The sequence below is a fragment of the Pezoporus flaviventris genome, unplaced genomic scaffold (genome assembly GCF_033815535.1).
Source record: "Pezoporus flaviventris isolate CSIRO_AGI_PZ_B2104156 unplaced genomic scaffold, CSIRO_AGI_Pfla_v1 ptg000002l, whole genome shotgun sequence".
Classification (NCBI taxonomy): domain Eukaryota; kingdom Metazoa; phylum Chordata; class Aves; order Psittaciformes; family Psittacidae; genus Pezoporus; species Pezoporus flaviventris.
In genome coordinates, this window is record NW_026892550.1 from 91,647,305 (window position 1) to 91,666,111 (window position 18,807).

The 18,807-nt window shown below is 38.7% G+C and overlaps 1 protein-coding gene across 5 annotated transcripts in view; it reads left to right on the forward strand.

Annotated features, from left to right (window-relative positions):
* The window catches only part of LARGE1 (LARGE xylosyl- and glucuronyltransferase 1), a 278,219-nt gene that overhangs the window by 211,175 nt on the left and 48,237 nt on the right, over positions 1–18,807 (forward strand). For all 5 annotated transcript variants that reach the window (XR_009741802.1, XM_061445076.1, XM_061445074.1 and 2 more), the window contains one exon: positions 3,477–3,581. Coding sequence is in view for 4 of the 5 variants with exons in the window: in XM_061445076.1 (XP_061301060.1) it covers positions 3,477–3,581 (105 nt within the window). In the remaining variant the exon portion in view is untranslated. The remainder of the gene's footprint in view (positions 1–3,476; positions 3,582–18,807) is intronic.

The window sequence follows — 18,807 nt, forward strand, 5'->3', positions numbered from 1 at the left end:
TTGGAAGGGCAAAACTTAAGAGATTATTTTGTTTGAACTTTTAGATACATAGAATAGTGTGGTATACATGGCATCCATTATGCAGCTGTATTATGTGCCACACATATTAAATATATAATACATATATTTTATATATATATATATAAAAGGAGGTTTATAGATTTATATGTGGTTATTTTGGTATCTTCAGATTAAAATATTTGGGAATTTTTTTTCATAGAATATTTCTGAATTTGAATTGAGGCTTGGAGCAACCTGTTCTGGTGGAAGGTGTCCCCGCCCATGGCAGAGGGTTGGAACTGGACAACCTTTTAAGGTCCCTTCCAACCCAAACCATTCTATGATTCTGTTATTCTCTGATGATTTCTTTTTTCTGTACTGATTTAGAATGAAAACATGTTTTGGAACCATTAATATTTACTCTGCAGCTGCAGTTCTCGTTTCCTGATCACTTCTGCCCTAAGTCAAGATCATAGAGACAATGTAAAGGGAAATAAAAATATGTTCTTTGGCAGAGACATCAATACTATTCTAGCCTAGAGAAAGCAGAGATATAACTAGAGAAGCTACAAAATACTTCATCTCTTTCTCCAAGGTGACTTGGCAGACTTGCCATCCCGTCTGCCTAGTAGGGTTTCAGACACCAGCAGGAGTTACAAACAGCCTGACAAGTTGCATAATGCTCTACCCGAAGACAGTACGTGAACATGTGCACATTCCTAGGCCATTCAAAAGCAGTGTTAGCTAATACATTGTACTTCGTATTTGTGACAAGCTAAAAGGGCATCTACAGGCAGTTATACCAGCTCAGTTAATGTACAGTAAGTCACATTATATCTGATCCATATATCTAAGCTCTAAAGCTTACATGATGGTAATTTCTGCCATCATCTGTGTCCCATGTCAAACCTCAAAGGATACTGGTGAGAGCAGGATTTGTTCTGATGTCTTCAAAAACAAAGGGAAAAGGGGGAAGGAAATGGTACAACTGCAATAAATATGTGCGACCGTAATTTCCTGAGACTTTTCAGTTTACCTTGCCATGAAAAATAATAACTGAGAAATAAGTATTTCAGGGGTACATTGTCAGAACTGAGATTTTGGACTGGTAGGTGGGAAAGAAAAGCCATTAACAACCAGCAAGGTTTGTTCTTTTTTTATTATTCATCAGCTGGAAGGCTGAACTCTGTGGCTTGTTGGGAAATGCATGGGGCTAAGATAATGAAAGCAGATTGATGCTCCATAGTAAGGAAGTTCAATATCTGCTTCTTGCAAATGGAATTCTAACATTTCTTTTGATGTTAGCAGTACTATCCCAAGAAGGATCTGTGGACTGCTGAGTTGTGAAATGCGCTGTTAGAATACAGGCAGGGTTACTCTCTTTGTACCAGCTGTGCCAATCCCTGCTAGCCCAGCTGCACCTGCATTTTTTATTGGTTTTTTTTTTCTCATCCTTTACTAGCCATAGTAGTTTCTTACTTTGATTTACTTAACCTCAGCTGTAAGTGATGTTGATAAAGAACCGGCAGTCTTCCATCATGGAATCAACAAGTGTCGGTTAAAATTGTGCCCTTCAGCTGTTTTGGGGTAAAGGCTTGTTTCAGCCAGTTGAGATCCCTTTCATATTTCCTCACAATATATGGCTCGTGGTCCCTCATGTGCTGTTTAGTGTGTTCTGTGTGTCTCACAGGTTAAGAGATCCTACAGTTTATTTGTATGAACAAATCATCAGTTGCCTAGGATGCATCTGCCTCTAACTTGTCATTTCCTTCATTCTCTTGTGCTTTGCCCTCTGTTAATATTGCCAATTTGCAGTAGCACCAATGGGGTGATAAATGTGCGGTGGTCTTTTATATGTTCCATTCTGCTATCCCCCAGATTTTCCACCTTCTTGAAAAGTGAGTTATGGAGTATAATGTAAAATTTTAAATATATGTATTACATGTAATCTATAATGGAAAGGGAGAGATATCATCGGAAAATTAGGTCTGGCAAGCACTGGCATGCTCTGATTAGGATAGAGTAGGATGATCCTGAACAGAGGTGTGGAATGGACTTGGTAATTTCTCAAGGTTATTTCTAGATTGATTTCCGTTCACCCCTTGAATGCTTTTGTAATGTTGATTTATTTGTTATATGCATCAGCCACTCATTGCTGCTCACACTCATTGAAACAGCATTTGAGGCACATGTGGGGGTTACTGACAGAATTAGAGATATCACAGGAGAGTGCTGTAATCACCTGACCTATCCTAATGTCTTCCAAGCTGATAATAAAGTATGAATTAATCACTTCTGTCTTAATGTCCTGCTTCCCAGCCTGATCTTGACTTGGGCCATACTGAAATGTTAGTTATAAAGCTGTGGTCCTACATAAACAAGATATAATGATCATTTAATGCTTTCAGTGGACTGCTGTGACCATACATCCAGTTTTATGAGCATAGCTGGGATTTGAAAATGTGCCTTCAGAGCATGATGCTTAATTGCTTTCTCAAAAGGTTGCAAAATAATCTCCAGTCCCAGTCTTAGTGCCCTCAGTGAGCGGGTCCCTCTGTCAAAACACCATTTCCTTTTCTTTCTTTGACTAGATCCAAAAACAGTTTTCCCCTTCCCTCCATCCTCTGTCACCAGAGCTTTATTTCAATCACTTCTCTTATTTACATTTTATACAGCACATTTTAGGATAGATAATTAAGTCCTTATCTATACAAACATTCATTTTTCAGTTGATTTTTAAGCAGTGCAAACCTTCTAGACACATTTGATTTAAAGCACATTTTACTCCAGCTGGAGCCAGCTGCTAATCAATGTAAGCTAAACCAAAATAAGCCCATCCAGAACTGAAATCATAATATCTATGCAGCATTCCACACAGGCTTACCTAAATGACTTTTGAATTATGCTCTTAAATTAAAACAGTGCAACTTTCTTATGTAGGTAAACTCTTAGAATCCAATAATTTTCTAAGCAAAAGGGATTTCCTTTGTGACTGATAAAAAAAAATCCCCAAAACTACTGGGGGGGAGGGGGGGAACATGGGAAGAATAATTTGCTGTACTGAGCCTTGTTCTTCAAATGTATTACCTCATCAGAGTATGAACAGATCTTCATATTAAATGATCATTTTACCAACACTTACTTCTCACTAGGAGAATTCTTCATCATTGTATTCCAAGATCAGGCAGCATTCAGATTTGTCTGGGTGATATATTTTTGTCAGTATGACAAAGGTTCCCACAGTGTTTAATTACTCAGACTAGCCAGGGGAGAAGGAAAGAAATGAGCCATGCTCAATTTGCTGTGCCAGACTTGCTGTCTGTTGCATAAGCAGGCTTCTTCTAAGTGCATGGAAGGAGGGCAGCACCCAAACTTCTGTCTTCTCTTTCCATTGGCTTTCCCTCTCCAGATTTCCTGTGAGTTTTCCATTGGTTGTCTTTTGTCTCATGATGCTTTTGCAATTTGTTCATTTCCAGGGCAGCAGGTTCTTGGCTTGGTGGAGAACCAGAGTGATTGGTATTTGGGGAACCTTTGGAAGAATCATCGGCCCTGGCCAGCGCTTGGGAGGGGCTACAACACAGGTAGGTCCTGAGGGTTTTTTCTGAATTAAGGTTTCCATTGGGCATGCAGTCAGTCTCCCGCTGTAAAAGTGTATGAGATGTGGTAACTTGCACCTCCCTTCCTAACTTACTGCAAAACTTGTCATTTAAAGCAGTAAAAATGATGCAGTGTGATGCATTTTGAAACTTCTGGTACTGTGCTACTGAGAAAAATATATACCTTCTCTAAATGGTCTTAAGAGAGATTGTATGGCATCCATCAGGGAAGGACTGAGCTTCTCAGCAGTCTGACACATTCTCAGCACATCTCCTACAAGATTTCTGTCTATGATAAGCTTTTGTAGACCCAAGAAGAGGGAAAGAACAGGGATCAAGGCTCATTTATTGTAGAAAGGTAAATGATATCACAAAATGTCAGCCCAATAAAGATATAACTCCTCCAGGACAGCAACAGAGTCATAATTGTCCTAATAAAATGCAAACTACTGGCCATCAATTTCTGCTGCTATGGGAAAGGAATAAAGGCATTAGATCAGAGAATTTGTTAGGTTACAAGAGAGAGGTCTTCCCTCTGATTTGTGTTTGGTATGTGAGAAAACATACCAGGTGCATAGAGAACACACACGTACATCTAAATCATTCCAATGCTAGGCTGTACATGCTGATGCAGGGAGTTAGGTTCCCTCTCTATTTGTAATAAAAGGGCAGAACAGATGGTGAAGCCTCCATTTAGAACAGGTGAGTCTATTTAAATACCCCTGCCCTATCAGGAAATTATTCACCGTAACAGAAGTTTCGCTTTGCAGAAATGCATTCAATTCAATTAAACAGACTAACTAGGAAAAGGATTGCACAAGTTGTGGTTGGGTCATCTGTATTTCTATATTCCTTTGTCTATTTGGGGGAATCACTCCAGTTTTTGTGAATTTGTATTTCAGCCTCTGCAAAGCATCTCTGTTCTGTGAAAAGATTCCAAAGGATAGCCTAACAGAACAAAATAGATATGAATACAAGATTTCAGCAAAAGAAGTTTTTGTTTCCTGGCTCTCCACTTGCCAGAGCAGAACTGCATATATAAAGGTTAGGGCTGCCCACTCCTGCCCCTCACTCTTCCAAAAGCATTAGACAGAGCCAAGTTTCATGGATTTGTCCTGAAAACAAAAAGCTTACGTTATACACAGCTGTATACATTGATGTCAGTTCTGTTCACTGTTACACCACAAAACAATATCTTTTGTTCTACTGAGAGATGAACAACTTTTACAGGTACTTTCTTTCTGCTACATTTTTGCTTTTTCCTTTCAGACATTTAATGCTGGCAGAAAGCGTCACAACCACATAACATTAGAATAACCCAAAAATGTATGGTATCTAAAATGCAATTAATTAAATCAAAGTGCTATAAAGCTTTAATTTATATTGTCTTAACTTACTGTTCCATATGGTTTATAGGGATACCAAATGCCAGTTTATCACAAAATTCTTCCACTGAAAGCAAAAATAATTGAATGCCTGCAGTCCTTCAAATAAATGGCATGTGTTAATTCCTGGTATGTGTTAATACGTACCTACCAGGCTATGCATAATCCTGCCGATGATTTTAGTCTGTTCCTAATTTCTTTCTTCAGACAACTCACCTGTAATTGTAAAAACTCTTCAAAAAACAAACAAACAAACAAAACACCAGAAGGTAGATAATGAATGGAAGAATGACAAGTGATCATAAGAAGTGGATTGATGTTTTTTTAACTACATGCAACAGGAGGTCACTGGGTGAAGCAGTTCAAGTTCTGAGAAGTAGCAAATGATGTTATTGACAGAATCAGCATAATTTACTGTAATTTTCTTAATTGAATTTATTGTTTGCCTCAGTAATCTAGCTGAGATTGGAAGTAAAAATATTTCAATGAAGATGAAATATGAAGTGAAGCTGGAGCTTGTTTGATGTGTTCAGTAAATTAAAATAATTGTCACTGAATGCAACACTTGTGGCCAAGGAGGATTCAGAAAACTAAGGGTGGGGGAGGAAGAGGGCAGGAAAGAGAGACTATAACTCTAAGCAAAACACTCATCAAAGGCAGTGGGCTGGGAAAGGAAAGACTCAGAAATTCAGCTGCTTACAGCTGTACTTAGAAACAATAAAAGGGCCCCCAAAACGCTGAAACTTCAATGGGCTGAGCAAAGCTGGATCAGACAGACTTTGCTTTTGCTCTTGGGAGAGTGTTTACTACAAACCCAGGACACAATCCCAAGATAAAGTTTTTATGTGGGCCTCTTCAGCCAGTCCCAACATTGGCAGGTTTGATGCAGAAGCACCCCTTGAAGTAAAAATTACTCCATTTATTCCTCCCACTTTCTGAAGGAAATAATTTATCTTTCATTGTACTTTTCTGAGTCACTCTGGAAAAAATATAGGTTGGGAGGAGTCCCAAAAGGCAGATACATAGAAGCCATAGGTGTGTTTGTTCCTTCTCCACTAGCTCTTTAACACAGTAATCACGTGTGTTCTATTACTGTGTGCCCAGACCAAACCTCCTGACAACCAATACATCTTCAAGGGAAGATTTTTGGGGGGGCTGTTTTTCATCCTTCTTCCTCATTTGCACAGGCAGAAAATTTTTTAGAAGTGTGTGTAGGGATTTAAACTGGCAGAGCGGAGATCTAGATTAGACATTAGGAAGAAGTTCTTCCCAGTGAGAGTGGTAAGACACTGGAACAAGTTGCCCAGAGAAGCTGTGGCTGCCCCATCCCTGGCAGTGTTCAAGGCCAGGTTGGACAGGGCTTTGAGCAACCTGATTTAATGGAAGGCATCCCTGCCCATGCAAGCTGGTTGGAACTAGATGATCTTTAAGGTCCCTTCCAACTCAAACCATTCTATGATTCTGTAACCCAAATCACACTTAAATTCATGATATTATAATTTTGGAAAACCAGATCAAACTCAAAACTCAGTTCAGTGACAATTTAATTGGTGATTAAAATACTCTTGGTTAGAACCATTCTTTATTTGAGATTATATTCCCTTCTTCAAGCCACTTTAAACACAGTTTCTTCTGTACCACAAAGGCACCCAGGTTTTTTCTGTACCTCACTGGCCAAAACTGGGTAAGCTGCTTAATCAAATGCATTTTTATGTATTGCCCATTCCCTTTTGCCTGTCTACACCATTAATTCTCACAGACACTATTCTCTCTGTATCATCTGCATTGTCTTTCACTGACCAAACCTGTGCTTTCTAAAGTATTGTCTGAGCTGCACTATGATTTTTCTCTTTACAGATGTTAAACTGACAGCTCCAGAATTGGAGCTTGATGTTAATTTCTGAAGTAACAGTCATCTTAGACCTCAGAAAAATATCTTGTCAAAAAAATTCTAAACATAAAAGCTTTTAGTACGTTGTCGGCTTTATACTTTCCATCATGGTGGAGAACAGCTTTTAAAAGCAGTTTCTGGTGGCTGTTACCATGATTTCAGGCCACTTCCTCAGCTGGTGTGAATCACCCCTGTCTTCTCTGGCTTCAGTGCAGCAAGGCCAACTTATATCTGCTGCAAATGTTTTCTCTGCCTTTCGAGTAGAGCTTTAGGATGGATTTGTGCCTGTAATTTGGGTGCCAGGAGGGGCATTTGGAAAAACTTTGGCAGAGGGGATTTCAGAATTCTAGACTACAGAAGCCCATGCTGAGAGTTTGAGGCTCATCTGAAATACACTGCTTCAGTGCAACTACTAGATACAGTAAGGATGTGTCTTAACAGCTTGAGCTGAGGACTCATACTCCCACGCTGAGAGATGTCACTTTACCAGATTTGTGGATTGCGAACAGAAGGGACTGGCTAGCACCTAACGATTACCAGGCTACGTGTGCACCATGCATTATTACTCTGATGTTTGTTATGACTGGAAGAATGCTTGAATGAATCTCTTTATTGTTTCCCTGAAAAAAAAAGAACCTATGAAAGATGATTTGGAAGTGAGAAGCATATGTTGTGTCATTTTTGCATAATATTTAGCAATTGTAAATAAGAAGGACAAGCATAGGGCAGGCTGTTTATATGAAGTTAGACTGGATCACATCTTGCGTTTCTTCATGATGAAGTTGTGCACCTTCAGTGCAGAGAGCAAATGACTAGTAAAACAGAGCACAGTGGGGTGGTTGTGGTCATGGTCCTGTCCTGGAAACATGGAAACCGCATTCATCTGCACTCCACAGGCTTCTGTTCACAGCATTATGATAATGGATCTGATGTTAAGAAGTGCGGAGCACTTTTAATTTAATCAGACATTTCTGTTTGGGTTTATTTTTCAGAAAGCCTCACAATTAATGCTTTATATAGCTATTGTTGCCTAAGTCTGGATAGATCTGTTACCAAAATGCCTTTCCCTCCCCATGGAAGAGTCAGAATTCTATGACAGCCATCTGAATATAGCAATAATTTATGAACTATTCCACAGATTCTGACTTAAACCACTGCTTTTCTCCATGGTGTAAAGAAGAGTGTACTGGTCGCTTGAGAGGGAAGATTTTTTCCAGATTGTCTCAACAAATGCAGAAGTCAGAAACCTCATGGTTTATGGAACCTTTAAACATCCTTGAAACATCAGGGCCTGTCTCAGTTTAGCCGTGTCCTCTCTAAAAGCCATCGCAATATTCCTATCTCCCATTACATAACACATTAGTCTCATTTAATACAGGAACTGTTATCATACAGGTTTAGATGCAAGTACAGGAGCATTTGCAAACAGTGTAAAATTATTTTAATGATAAAAAAAAAAAGAGAGAGAGAAAAGTCCAACACTAACATCAAGGCAAAAAGTAGTAATTTCTTCACCTACTCACATTCACACTGTGCCAGGGTTTTTTATTAGATTCTTGCTTCTCTAAGGTACTGTGAGCTCATTCAGCAAATACTGTTATTGATACAAAACATGCTTGATATACCTGTGCTTTATAACTCATGAAGATGCATTTGAAGTACAGGTGTGTGCACATTGTATAGGTAGTGCCAATACATTGTTGCTTTTAGGCTCAGCAGGAAATATCAGTCTGTTTGTGTCAATGTTGGGAAGCTAAAATGATAATTCCAACTTTGATGACCACATCCTTTTCTTTGTTGGCTATAATCTGTAGCTTGCAGTTAAAAATAAGCTTTCTTAAAGCTGACTGCCCTCAAAGAATAGCTTTCTTTCCAGTCTTCCTCATACATTTTCTAAACCATGTGATGCACCGAGAACTTGTTTACAGCACTCTTGACATTTCTGAAATGAGGGCCAATATATATTTGATTTTGAAAATGGTGCCTCTAGTTTGAGAGGCCTACCCATGTAATGGCATTGCTGTGGCTGAATTAGTCTACTTTTTATTGTATTCTGTGAGATACGTCCTCTGCTCCTTAGACCCTGCAATAACTGTGTTTTTTTTAAAAAAACAACACCTGACTTTCTTTGAAACACTGAAAACTTTTGTCTGCTAAGAAACCTGTGATAAAAAAGCAGTGGCATTCAGACAGTCTATACCAGATTTTAGTTTCTATTGTATTGCCGTAAATAAAAAGTGGGGTTTTTTAGTTGATTAAATTCTCCTATTTAGGTTTTTTCTTTACTGGTCTGACCTAAGTTCATAATGTAAAGTTCTCCATGTAATGTACACCAATAGGATACATATATATATATCTAATTAATGATTTAAAGTATCATTCGGAAGTGTGATATTTTTAGCTTGATCAAGACAGTTCTTCATGTGAACATACATAGCTTGATGAGTAATTATGCTGTCCAGCACTCTGAAATGCCCTCTCTTTATTGTAGAGAGACCATCATTATCAAGTTAGATTTAGATGAAAGACTTGCACATAAAAGCTTAGTAGAGGTATCCAGGTGCCTAAACTGAGAACAGAAATTTGTATTATATGACGGGAGAACCCCAGGCAAATGCATAGTAATAGTAAACCCAGTGCTTTTTCTTCTGAATTGCAAGTTCACTTTCCAGTTTCTCATTGTGCTTATAAAAGTGGTTGGGTAAAGGCAGTTCTTCTTTTGTAGGTACAGAAACAGAGGTTGTAGCCATAGTCCCAAAACAAAGAAGGAGGCATCACTGTTAGACTCCATCTTCGGAGTCTAATGGGCAGCCTGGTGTCTGCCACACAAAGTAGCAGAGTAACTAAGATTTCTTTTCTACGCTTTTATGTCAAAGCTGTCACCTGTAAATGAGTGCCAACAAAAAACAGTTGAATTTGGTCATCTTCAGATGATCAGATCAGAGAGCATCTCCAGAGATCTTCTAGTCCTCTTCCCTCTGAAAACCAACTCATGTTGCTCAGGGCCTTTTCCAATTGGGTATTTAGTATCTCCAAGGATACCTCCCGAAGCAGCCTGTTCTTGTTACTGTCTTTTAGTAAGAAAATTAAAAAATAGAAAAAAAATCCCTAATTTGTAATTAGAATTTTCTTTGCTGCAGTTTTTTGTCAGTTATGTCTCATTCTTTCTCTCTGCATCCCTTAGAAGAGTTTGGCTCTATTAAGTACTTTTAGGCAGCAGTAAGAGATCCCCTCAGCTTTCTCTTTCCAGGTAGAACAAACCCAATTCTCTCAGCTTCTTGTATGTCTTTTTCAAGCCTCTAACAATTTTGGTTGCTCTCCTCTGGACTTACTCCAACATGTCAGTGTCTAGGTTTGACTAAGAAACCCAAAACAGTACTTCAGATGTAGTCTTACAAGCACTAAGGAGAGAGTGGTAATCACTTTCCATGACCTAAGCAGGGCTAAGAGAGCCCAGGATGTGGTTGGTCACCTTTGCTGCAAGGTTGCATTGCTGCTTATGTTCAACTTGCTGTCCACCAACCACATAGGACTTTTTCTGGAAAGCTCCATTCTATCCAGTTGTCCTCCAGCTTGTGCTGCCCATTCAGGAATAGTCCCATGCAGGGCTTCTCATTGGGCCTTATGAGCTTTCTCTTATCCCACTTGTCCAGCCTGCCAGGGGCCTTCTGAATAGCAGCTCTGTCCCCAAGGCCACAGACCCCAATTTGGTGTCACATGTGACATTGCTGAGGTTGTGTTCTAGCTCATCTCTATCTAATTAATCGGGATGTTAAACAGTATCAAACACGGTATTAACTCCTGTGGAATACCACGTGTACCTGGCCGCAGTCTGAATGAACACAGCCCCCTGAGCTTGGTACTCCAACTTATTTTGCAGGCACCTTGTAATCCACTTATCCAAACTGTACCTCAGTTCAGCTATATGAGCATGCTAAACAGCTCCACATGCATTTTCTCCTTATGCAAATGTATCTATTTCTGTTGTGAACCTAATCCTGTCTGTTACTGGAAGAGAAATAATCATGGAGGGAGGGTTGACCTGCAGCTGACCCTTAGTTTAAATCGTTTCATTAAAGTACGTAGTGTTTCCTGTTTGTTCGGGTTTTATTAAGGCTATAATTAATTTTTAGGCTTGTTCATTCTATACTGCTTCTTTATTCCTCTAACTCATTTCTTAGAAATCTTCTATTCCTCCTGAATGTCATCCAGTCAATAAACTGCCTATTAGAGGGAAAGAAAAGTTGTCTGGTTGTTTATGAATGCAGAACCCCAAACCTTTTTGTCATCCAGCTCTAAAGAAACGCTTGAGAGGCTGTTCAGCCCAGGAGCCACATCTCCTTCTCTGTTGCTAGGGCATTGACTGAACACCAGACCAAGAAGAGCTATGACAGGTTCTTACTCATTGTGCCCATCCCTGTAATTAGCCTTGAGGACCTCTGTTAGTATTATAAGCCAGGCAAAATAATTATCACCTGCGCAGGATGTATTTTTCCTCTTCACATAGTCCAAAGTGGAAACCTTGTAAAATTGTTGACATTTCAACCCCTATTAAATATGATGCTTTTGAGAGGCTCCAAACCAGAAAAACTCACATAATTTAAAGCAATGGTCCCTGTTACCTTTCATTTTTTGCTGCTTTCTGAGGAAGAAAAAAACATAGATAAGCATCATGGATGAGGTCCAGATCTGATATAAATGCCTGACTCTTGCATTAAAGAGACCTAAGCTGATTTATAGGAGCTGAGAATCAGGAGATAAACTTTTTTCTTTTAAAGGCTGGTGATTCTTTGGTGAAGAGTCCAAGATAGATTAGTTTTGGAAGATGTACTTGCTTTTATCAGGGCAAATATCCTGCAAATTCCAGCAGACCTCCTCATTTTTTATCCATGAAAACAAGGTTTGTGTGATCCCTTTTTCCAAACATCCTGCACAGGACTGGACCTCCTGCACAGTAACCCTGTACAGTTTGTACTATGCTGTGATTCCTTTTCAGGACAGCTCACCCAAAGTCCAGCTACTCTGGCTTGATGTAGGGTTGTGACACTCCCTCACACTTCCATGTTTTGAAGCACTGGCTTGTAAGATTGTACGCTTGGAAGGAATGAAGAGATGCATGAGAATCAGTCCAGGATAGATAATCAGATGAGCATGACCTCCAGGTTTAATACAGTTGTCAAAATACTTTGTGTGATCATTGGATGTCTAAACAGGGATCTTTCAAGCATGAGTGCAAGAAATATACTTCTTTTTTGTATTGGGTGTGGATTTCTTACTCCTGACATACTGGATGTCTATGCTATCAGCTAGCTTAGCTCCCTGGGTCGTTCTTTGTTCTTGGCACCCTAATCATCAGCAGGACATAGAAATCAGTTGGTACCCTGTCTTGCCTTTGCCAAGAAAAAAGAAACTGAGTGCGATTTTTTGATACTCTGGGAAGTATTTCTGGAAGGTAGTATGGATAGGACTATTCTTACATGCCTTGATGACATTCTCCACTGCACACAACACAGACCCTCAGTTCCTTGCTGAAAACTCCAATCTAGAAGCTTGTAACATGGCTCTCATAATGTTGGACACTGAAAAATGCAAACAAAATGACTGTTATGCCTGAAAATCGAAGGAACATGAACTAGGCCCTCCGAGAAAGAGCGTTATGTAGTGTGGATGTGGCCAGCCTGCTCAATGAAGAGCTAGACACTGGGCAGTATGTGCAGCCACTCTGCAGTCCTTGATCTGAGTGCTAGGGATCACTTCTTGGAATGGGTTTATTTTACAATGTAGACTTACATACTTGTCCAGGTATGATCTTCACAGGTCAAAGATAAGTACTTATAAATTAACAAAGTTCAGAGAAAATACTGGATAAAATCCCATAAAGTTGGGGAAAATAGCTCCCGGAGCTTATTTGGGAGTGAGTCAAGGGATAGTTTGATCACAGCTTATTAGTATCTGCAGGATGAAATAACATTTCTTAATAGAGGGCTTGCCAATTTAGCAAAGGTTCAGCAAGATCAAATGACTGCAGGTTCAAAGACATGTTCAAACCAGAAATAAGGGAAGTCTCCTTCATCAGAGTAATTATGCGTTGGAATAACTTGTCAAAGTTTGTGATAGATTACCCATTATTGTAGATTTTTAAATCAAGGCTGAATGTTTTTCTAGAATTTATGTTCTAGTTAAAGCACAAATCGATTTGGAAAAATCCTATGGCCTCTGTAATGCAAGAGCTGAAAATCATCCTTTCTGGCTTTTATCACTTAAATATGTATTTCACTGGGACTTTGTTTTCCTCTCGGCTGAAGTCACCTAAGCATCCATGTAAATGAAATCACAGATAACCTGCCATGTAAGAACTCTGCATTTTTAGCGTTGAAGACAGGAAAAGTTCTCTAAAACTTTGTAGAAATTTTCCACATTTCCCCCATTCTTGTTAAGTCTCACGTTTCAGAGTGCTTCATAATAAGAACTGTACCTGACCATCTTTTTGTTAGTGTCAGCTTTTGGCAACTCCATTGTGACTTCCAGATGCACACAGAAATGCACACTAAATAGCTCTTGGATGATACTTGTGTGTGACAGTCATGTGAGTCACATCTTTAAGACAGCTCTCCTCTGCTCCATTTAGAATGGCCATTGTCATTGTGTTACAGCATGTAGAAGTGGAAACTGCCCTCCTCTCTCACTTTGGGAAGAATTTAATGATTTGCCTCTTGGAAGCCATCTTCCCAGTTTACCAACTGAGAAATCCCTTTAATATTTGCTTTCCACTGCGTTTAAAATGTAATCTCTGGATCCTATATGCTCATAAGGGTCACGGAATGCAAAGGGGGAGCTTTTTAAAACCCATGTAAGGAGCTTCTTCACAGGTGGTTTTCATCTCCCATAACTCTGCAGAGTTCAGGAAACACAGGGATTCAAGAAAGCTTACTATCCTTACTGTCTTCATCAACTCCCAAAGCAAGTAGAGCAGATGGGAGAAACCCTAGCTTCCCTTTCTGATTTTGCTAATATTTGTCTTTTCGTGAGTCATGTTGTCTTCTGTTACAGGATTTAGGAAAACTTTATCAGCAATTCGGGCAGGAAAATGTATGACTTGGTACTTCTTGGGATCTGTGTAAGAGAAGGCCGTTTCCTCTGGGTCTCAAGACATTTTTTCTTTGCTGACATCTGAGAGTCCTGCAGAGTTGTTATTTCTCTTTGTAAGACTCAGGAAGATAGGAGGGGAGAGCATTACTTAGCAGGATGTTCTTTAAGTAACAGATTTTTCCTCCTTAGGCTTCGTAAAAATCTTAATGGCTCATGACTTCTCTCCTGTAGACCTTTCAGACTCCTGAATCAAGGAAATTTTTCTGTAACAGCCTTTGGGGATTTAGGAAAGTTGGAGAAATTCCCCAGAAATTGAAGTCATTAAAGAGAAGACAGAAAGCAAATGTTTCTTTTTTCGAATTGCTGAGGAAGAATATCATATAAACAATAAAGAAATAATTAGAAAACTAGGAAATTCTGAGCTACAGTCAGTAGCTCTATAAGAAGTTTGAATCATGCTTGAGTACATCCTTCATCTTAATTTTGCCTAAGGAGAAACAGCATACTTCTGAAGAGGAGAAAAAAGAAAATAAAAGTGTTCCATTTCATTAAATGGTCATCAGGAAGTGTAAGCAAAATGTTTATAATGCTTCAAGAGGAACCAGGCTCCCAACAGAGTGACTGCAGTATATTTCAAAATGCACTCTATCACAGCTTCATTTTCAATATATGTGCAGAGAAAACAAGGGCTATTGCATTCTGTCACCATGCCCGGAGGGACACCCACTCTCCATTTCAAAACAGCTTCTCAGCCCTATTCTGTTTTCTCAGAGAAAAGTTCAAATGTGGAGTCGTTGTTTATTCTCAATTAACACACTGTGCATCCCTGCAAGTTTTCATTAGGTTTTTTTACATTGTAAAGTGCCTGGGTTTTTGAGGGGAAAAAAAAAAAGGCTGTTGTATGTAAATCCATAGTTAAATAATGTACCAGGATATAAAAAAATCTAATAGAAATAGGATTAAAGTTCTCTGGACATACTGTGTTAAAAGCTATAGACGCAAGCTGTGGTTTTATTATACTAATGAACTAGGAACATCAATTAGATAGATGGTTTAAAAGTCAAGTGAAATAAATGCATTGTTTTTAATCCACACAAAGACTTGAAATGAAGATTCAAAAAGGTGTGCAGTGGCTTGTTGTGGAATTGCAGCTTTAGTTCATTTTTTAATCCCTAACAGCTATACAGTTGTATTTTATTCTTTGCTATAGATACTGTGGGTAGATAGCAGATGCCACAGCCAATTGTGTGGAGGTGTGGGATAGTGGATTTCAGATGTAGTCCTTTGCAGTACTGGTACTTTGGGCTTTGATCCAGCAGAGGCATAGTTGCATTCCTAGCATTACACACTGTGACCACTTATGTTGATTTCAGGTACAATAAATTGGAATTCAAAGAACATGCATAAATATTTGCTAGGGCACTAAGTGGTCAGCACTGCCGCGGCACTTCTGGGATAGCAAAGCTGCTAACCCCTTCCATAGTGCCTAAAACTGAAATTGACTTTTTGGTGCCAAATCTATTTCACAAAACATGGTAGCTTACTGTTGTTTGTACTGCCTTAAATCTCTGCGTCAGTTATTTATTGCGGCAAATCCCCATACTGTCAGCCCTATTTAACATTGTTTCTAACAGCATCTGAGACCCAGGGTTTTGGTGTATGGTCTTTGGTATGCTTGTTAGGTATTGTAGAATCCTAGTAATTCTTTTAAAAGTCACTGTTGCTTTGTAATATATTTTGAAGTGTGTCTTGCCTGTCTTTCTCAGATACTGTAATGGTATCTACTTGCTATCTGTCTAGATGATTCCCTGTTATAGACATCGTTTTGAGAAGAGTTTTTAAAAATCTGACAAGGATAGGCTCTGAGATGCGGCTCACATAATACGGCATTGCCTCAACAGCTCACAGAAGCGTCCTGTTCCACCTGAAAGAAACAGGCAAGGTAGTGCTTACAGAAAATGATCTCTTAGTAGCTATACCTTTGTTCCACCACAGCACTGAGCATTTTTTCAGCCATCTTCAAAGGGCCATTGTCATAAATTGATGGAGTTTGAAAGCTCGTCCAGTTTCACTATAACTTCTATAAGTGATCCTGTTCTATCTAAAATGCTGTTTATGACTTCCAGCTCTGATATATATTCATCTCTGAATTCTGGGAAAAGCTATAGTCTGTGTTCCCAAAGCAAGACGTGGGGATGCTTGGTAGCATTCCAAAGGAAATCACTGGTGTTTCTGTAAATTTTCACTTACTATTCAGAAAAAATAAATATTTTGTAGTGACACTGTTGCTTAGTCAAAACACTGGAAAACCAGGAAATTTTATTTGGATTGAATGAAAAAGTGAGAAAAAGACAAAAAACTTAGGTTACCTCCAGAGTTTTGTTAGACGCAGAATCAAACATTTATTTTCCTTTTCAGAGCTTGTAAATATTTTCAATAAGATTTATAACTTGTATCAATTTTGGAGTGAAAAATGCTATTGTAGAATAAGTTGGTTTTTAAAATATGCCAAAATGAAGTATTTCCCAACTGGACCGTTTTAGTCCAAAAATGTTAATTCAGGTTTCTTGCCCTGTTTTCTGCAGTATATTCACCAAATTCCTTTTTTTGTTTATTTGTTTTCTTGTGGGGCTGGGATTTTGTGTGTGTCCTGAAATTGCACAATTGAGAAACTCCTTTGTTGTTTGCTTTCTTATTTGTTTGTTTGATCAATCCAGAATCTGTCAGATTTTGTTAGTTCAAGTAAAGTCTCATCAAGCAGGGGAGAAAATGGCATTCAAGTGAAAACTAGACTAGGACGTGTTCCACAGGTTTAGTAATAAAGCATTGTTTTTCCAAGACCTCTTTGAGGTATTTGCATCTCTGTATATGCCTGAACTATTTCCTCAAGGTGACAAAAATAGGATATTCTGTGGCTGATCATTATTTGTTTAATACTCATGAGACAATTGGTTTGCCACTTTTCTCCTTCTGTTTATTTGCTGCCAAGCTTTCCCTTTGTTTTTCTCAGGTAGGTTAGGGCAGGACAATGCTGCACTCATCAAAAGATAAGTCCCAGTGCCTGGGGGCAGATGTTCATAAAATATTCCTTTGATTTTTTTATTTTTATTTCAGTCTCTTCCTCCCCCAGCACGGCAGCTGAGAGTAGGTCCCTTTTTCTGTTATGTTCAGCTGTATGTCATCTTAAATTTAGTCTGAGATTTCAGTCAGTTTCACTCTGAGGGAAAGGGCTCCCGAGGCAAATATTTCCCTTATTTCAGACATTTTGCCTTCAAACTAATTGCACAGATTGGAATAAGTTCGTTTTTATGTTTGCTTTTGGTAACAGAACAGTATAGAAGAGTAACTTAAGTGCTCTGTGCTGAGGAAATGTAATTTTTCCTTTGCATTAACTGAGTTCCCAACACACATGGTTTTGCTTTGCTTTTGCACTAAATAACACTAATTAGCTGAATAGTATTAAATTCTCCTCTTAGTAGAAATCTCTTGTTCTCACTAATTCTAATGAGTAAATATTTAATCTCGATATAAATATTTTCTAGTAGTTGTTTTTACAGCAGCAGTAAATTAGAATTCCACAGTGGGAGAAGCCTTGAACAGGGGCTGCACAAAGGTGTTAAACCCAAGCCTGTTGGTGAATTAAAATAGAAATCACATCAAAATTAGTCTTGACGATGGAACATTAAAAGCCTGTGAATATCTTTGATAGCCATGATTGCATCATAATTTAATACATCCTTTCTCACATCTATTCCAGTTTTTCCACCACATCTGCCTCTTTTATTCTCAGCTGCTACCATGATAGCCCCTCAGGACAGCATAATCTCTTTAGCTGCAATGCAATAATCTCCTGCTAGCATAAGAGTGGAAGACAAATAAATTGAAGAATAGTGCACATTTTAAAATATTTTCCCTTCTCCTCCTCAGACTGGAGGCTTAAAAAAATTAAGAATAATTGTTTTATTGTCTGTAAATTGTAAAAACTATTAAATTACGGTTAACCGAATCTTACAGTTATGTTTTATTTTTCATAATAAAAAAATCTTCTCTGTTGCATTTCACTGTTGAAACAAAGCTGACAGTTCTTGCCAGCTGGAGAAAATCCACTGCTAGAGAGGAGCTTATCCCACCCAGTTTATTGCTGCAACACTAGGAACCTGCTTCACATTGATGTCGAGTTTCAGACAGTGCACAATGGCTCTCTGAGAAGCTAATGCACACACACTGCACACTCCAAATAGGCTTCAGTTATGCTGGAGACAAGACAAAACACACTGGCAAAAAGAAGTTGTAGCATGTTGTGACAATACGCCCCTTTCCAATCCAACAGCTGGAAGCAGAAAGGTTGACTGAAGATGAAAGGGGATCCCTCCAGTACAGGTTCCAGCATCCTTGGGAACCAGATGGACTGAAATGGAAAACAGAACTAAAATAGGCCACAAAATTCACTGCCAGAAGAGGTTTTCTTTTTATTTATGGCAGTGCCAGGTTTTACTAGAAAGAAATTTGCCATGTCAGAAACTGAAGATAGGAATGAAATGGAACCGCCTTTGCTGTCTTCCCACCAGTGGAGGGAAGGTACACTTTCTCATCTTTGTGTAGCCTGATTTTTAAAGACTCATGAAATAAAGCATTTTATCTGCCATTTTTCGTTTATTTCACAACTGCTTTAGGAGGTTTTTTCTAAAGTATTCAGATTACATTTCCTTTTTTATTCTCATTACTTTTAATTTTATCATTTTAGACTCCCTCAGGCAGCTTTTCCCAGTGTCTGCTTTTTGCCATTTCATATTCTCCTGTGTAGCTGTTATGTTTCTCTGCAGTTGCCATGATATTTTTTTGTAAG